Source organism: Octopus bimaculoides, chromosome 25, assembly GCF_001194135.2.
Source record: "Octopus bimaculoides isolate UCB-OBI-ISO-001 chromosome 25, ASM119413v2, whole genome shotgun sequence".
NCBI classification, from domain to species: domain Eukaryota; kingdom Metazoa; phylum Mollusca; class Cephalopoda; order Octopoda; family Octopodidae; genus Octopus; species Octopus bimaculoides.
In genome coordinates this window covers 26,939,615-26,944,812 of record NC_069005.1, presented here as the reverse complement: position 1 = coordinate 26,944,812, position 5,198 = coordinate 26,939,615, and the positions used below count along the sequence as shown (strand labels likewise).

General features: G+C 35.1%; 1 protein-coding gene across 1 annotated transcript in view; it reads left to right on the top strand.

Annotated features, from left to right (window-relative positions):
• The first annotated feature begins 962 nt into the window (after window positions 1-962).
• Window positions 963-5,198, top strand: part of LOC106877614 (kallikrein 1-related peptidase b3-like) — an 8,306-nt gene continuing 4,070 nt past the window's right edge. The window contains exons 1-5 of the mRNA XM_052976632.1: window positions 963-1,075; window positions 1,346-1,505; window positions 2,096-2,223; window positions 4,665-4,799; window positions 4,894-5,039. Of these exons, the coding sequence (XP_052832592.1) occupies window positions 1,027-1,075; window positions 1,346-1,505; window positions 2,096-2,223; window positions 4,665-4,799; window positions 4,894-5,039 (618 nt within the window). The 5' untranslated portion in view covers window positions 963-1,026. The remainder of the gene's footprint in view (window positions 1,076-1,345; window positions 1,506-2,095; window positions 2,224-4,664; window positions 4,800-4,893; window positions 5,040-5,198) is intronic.

The following is a 5,198-nucleotide window of genomic DNA, read 5'->3' as shown; positions in this document are numbered from 1 at the left end:
ACAGCAGGGTTCGCCACCATCCCCTACGGAGCCTCGTGGAGCTTTTAAGTGTTTTCGCTCAATAAACACTCACAACGCCCGGTCTGGGAATCGAAACCGCAATCCTATGACCGCGAGTCCGCTGCCCTAACCATTGGGCCATTGCGTCTCCACTCTCTCTTACAGGACACTGAAGATAAACGTTGATATAGTGTTCGGTATCGTAGGCGAACAAACGAGCGTGAGTTGTATCTCTGGCTCACGCAAACAATAATAAACAGTTCGTTCGAAGAGGAACGATCAAGAGACATTACATATAAGAAGAGTAACTAATGCGAGAAAAGTCCCGACATGAATATTGAAATGAGGACAATCTATAAGCATAGGTCCAATAAGAGTTTCTGTTCGAAACTTGTATTTCGTATTGAAGATTACGGAATACGACAGAAACCTAAAAGACCGAAGGACAAAACGGCCAAAAAGTTGTGACCATTACAACGAAGATGAAGACATTAGTCTCGACATATCTACATTTATTAACTAACAGGAAATATTTTAAAGTAAGAAATCACTATACAACATTAATACAAACTCATCAATCATTTTAAAATAACTGGTGAAGGAATAATATCAGATAGATCAATCTTCAAGAGAAATCATTTGAGTGGTCAACGCAATAAAATGTATCTTATCAGACATATGGTAATTATTTCTTACGTACATTTAAAAATATGGGAACTACTTTGAAGATATATTACAATACACCTCAAAAGATTACAATACACGTTCAATAGAAATTAGAACAACACTTTAGTGAGATAACCTAAAATTGTATTGATTATATATCACATGATATCATAAATTACTTTACATTAAGACATTCTCTGTTGCTTTTTTGATTTATTATTCAAACATTGACGAATAATTACAGCTGTTTCTTCCTCAAAGACGTTTTCATAATGATACTTACCTACTCATACCACACAAGCCATAACTCAAGCTTCAGCAGAATTATTCTACACTAATAACTGAACATTTAGAATCACCATGTTGTCTCTCTGTTGTCTACTTGTTACGGTTGCTTCAGTTTTTGCTGGTAAGTCCTGTCTTTTCTCTATCGGTGTTACGGTTTCGAATATTTCGAAGCTGGTGTTGATACCGACCATTTTACCGATACCAATTTTTTTACCTGTATCAGTAAATTCTACATTACAAATTTAATGCAATAAAAAAAAGTTATGTTATTAATTCATGACACCTACAAAATTACGACCATTTAAAATATAGCAATAAATATATATGGCAGACATTGAAGAATGATTTATCTAGGAATATATATTTATTTCGTTTTGTGATTTTCTTTCAGCACCTAAAAGAAAGATCGACGGTGGATCTCCAGCAAAAGAATGCGAGTTTCCTTCCATTGTCCACCTCAAAATATTTGATTACCCGTCAGATAACAGGATTAGCTTATGTGGAGGTATTTTGATTGATTCTAAACACGTATTGACAGCAACTCACTGCCTGTAAGTATATACATTATAAAATGACGTTTCCCATCTTTATATTACATCACTTAATGTTAATGAAAAAATTTTAGTTTCTGTGCTTTATAACATGGAGTTTGAAAAGAATTTGTTAACGTAAATAGCAACATATAAACTAGCTTTAATATCAGGCTAAAATTTGTATTGAGTTTTGTTTTCAACATTTTTGGAATATATTGATTTTCACCATAAATAAATGCGAATATTTAGATAAAGATATATACAATTTTCAACTTGAAAATATACTGAGGCGAATGAATACACCCCTTCAATCCCTGAACATTTTCCATTTGTTGAGTATATTGATAGTACAATTTACTTTCTATGTGCTTAATATCGTTCAGACCAACCACACTTATACAAATATATTTTGATAACACACACACAACCCGAAATGCAACATTTAAATAGATATCAACGTTTAATAATTACACTGCAATATAAGAGAGTTATGTTACAATACTTTAATGAATGGTCAGATACTTTAATATCCAAGAGGACAGTTTCAAGTATATTACGGTATGAAATTACTGTCTGCTAAAGATCTGCCATATTTGATTTGATTTTAGAGTAGGAAATGTCAGAAAGGTTAAAGTAAATATTGGTTCCAATAACAAATGGAGTCCTGGTTCTCAGTCAACAACTGCAAGAAGAATTCTGAAACATAGTGGATACGTACATACTCCATACCTGATTCGTAAGTATTACGATTATCACGTTTTCAGATATTTTCTTATAAATTCTTTCTTCACCTTACCACATATCAGTAAATATCGGTGTTTCATCAATTGCGATTTCGTGTCAATATGCGATAACTATTAATTCTTGTTTTCAGTTCAGTGTTTCTGTAATACATGTTTAAAAGCCGACATTTTTCTTTCAAATTCATTGCATTTTGCATTATCCAAACATTCAAGATATACTCATCAGACCTGAAGCATTGTGCAAAATACTATATACATTACATCTCCTTAGTACTCATTGCTAGCTCTAGATCTACTGCAACTTACAATGATGATGACGACGACAGCTATAAGATTGTCATTTTCTGATACTAGAGTTTGATTTTGCAACATCTACATTGCGACAAACAAGTTACTTATATTGTTATACAATGTTATACAATGTTATACAATGAGTTATATGTGTATATCTATCATGTATACATGTATATCGTATACACCTCTATCGAATAAATATAACTGGCATATATGTAGTCATATACTGTATAAATTACTCTACCCGATGAGTTTTTCGACACCGTAGCTCGACACGAATGGATGGCAACTATCGATGGCAATTCTTCGAAATAGAGGAAACTGATGCAATGTCAGCCATTTATGAAATGAAATGAGCTTAAACTGAACTACAAGCCCTGGTGGATTCCCAGCATTCCTCCTAAAAATGTAAAGGGGTCTATTAAGACTACTGCAAATCCTTTTCCGAAGCTTCCTTTCAGATGGTAGGCTTCCAAAGAAGTTAAAGAAACGTATAAAATCTCTTATCCGCAAAGAAGGAAGGAGGGTAGATGCTAAAAATTATAGGCCTGTCACTCTAAATTCATGTCACCAAAGTCATAGAACGATTTCTGAGGAGGAAGCTGATCACGTTCCTAGAAGATAATGAGTGACTCCCTGACACACAGTAAGGCCTCCGCTCAAGAAGAAGCTGTCATACACAGTTCATGCAGCATTTTGAATGGGTATTGAAAAAAACTAATGAATCGCTCAAACTTGGATGTGATATATCTCGATTTTGCAAAGGCCTTTCATAAGGTTGATTGCAAAAAATATCTCACGAGCTACTAGGACTCTGAATAGGCAGAAAACTAAGAGAATGGTTACATGACTTCTTAAAAAACAGAAGCTAGGCTATGGCAGCCAGTGGAGTCTTATCCAAGGAGGTAGTAATAATGAGCGGGTTGTCTCAGGGAATTGTCTTGGGACTGTTGTTGTTTGTGATGGCTCTCTCGGATATTCCACCGGCTACACAAACAGCCACACTTACTAACTACGCCGACGACATTAATGTTAACACAAGCAGTCAATGACATTGCTGATGCTAATCTTTTACAGAAAGGCCTAGATACCACATATAAATGGGCAACAGAAAACAACGAGCAATTTAATGCACGCAAATTCCAAGCCTTCAGCTATCAGTCGGCTTTTGCTAACATGCCACAACGAAGATACTTTGGACAAAAGGATCGGCAATCCCAGAGTCAAACGCAGCGCTTGATCTCGGATTGATATGAGCAACGATGCGTCGTTTCATGTACATATTACCAAGCTGTTGGCAATGTGCAGGCGAATGGCCGGATGGACTCCGAGAACTTTCAGAACAAGAGACCAAGAAATTCTGCTGGTCCTTATGGAGTACATTTAAACAGAATATTACTCTCAACTATGGTCGTCCCACTGTATGAAATTAATAGCGGAACTTGAGGCAGTTCAGTGGTGTTACACCAGGAAGACAGCATCAGTGAAACATTTGAGCTACTGAGAGATTTTGAAAGACGTATGACAGGAGAGATAGTCAGTGATATACATATGGAAGATCATAGATGGGTAGCACCAAATATGGACATTGAGAGTTATACCAGCTCTTGAATAAGATGTCACTGCACTGTTCCAAAAGTCCCAGTCATCGCACCTAGTACATCCATCCATCCATACATGCATACATACATACATACATGCATGCATACATACATACATCTAGATATGCAACTATATGCATGAGAATATATACATAAAGCAAAACATACAAATCTGCATACATACATACATACATACATACATACATACATACATACATGCATACATACAAAAATACCCTGTTGTTGATGTTGAAATTCCAATGAAGGATCCTTGGATCTTGGTTAGAAACCGGTTCTTTCTCTGTTGGCAAGAAATCTTGAAATAAAACTGAACAATGACACATACATACATACATACATACATACATACATACATACATGCATACATATGTTATTTATGGCTATCATATAAACTTATGCCTATATTCCACGATTGTCTGTATATACCTCATACATATCTGTATCTATATATTGAAACATATATATTCACAAACAGTTCATATGCCTGCCTAACATATACGTATGTTTTACCCTCAAAGAGAACGATATTGCTATACTGACTTTGACCAAGCCAGTCCGTGAAAATAGATGTGTCCGCTATGCACAATTGGCCAAATATGGAGAAAGATTTGGTACCCGAAGATGTATCGCTGCTGGATGGGGAAATTTCAAATGTGAGTATCATGAAATTTTCATCAAATGCTCTTATCATCTCAATTTAATCAGCGTCAATCGACATTAATCATCATTCAACTGTGTTATTTTCAGATAAAGGAAACAGTCCTGACCAGTTATATAAAGTGCATCTTCCAGCTGTTCCCCATCATGTATGCAAAAAAAAGTCAAAGATGCAAATTTCTGATGGAGTTCTCTGTGCTGGAGATTTCAAAAAAGGTGGAGCATCTACTTGCCAGGTATGTTATATTTATATTATAGGATATATACCTATAGTGATATCTTACTGATGCATCTCCCTAAATGATACATAAACAAACTTATATATACACACACACACATACACACACATATATTTCTCTCTCTCTCTCTCTATATATATGTATATATATATATAT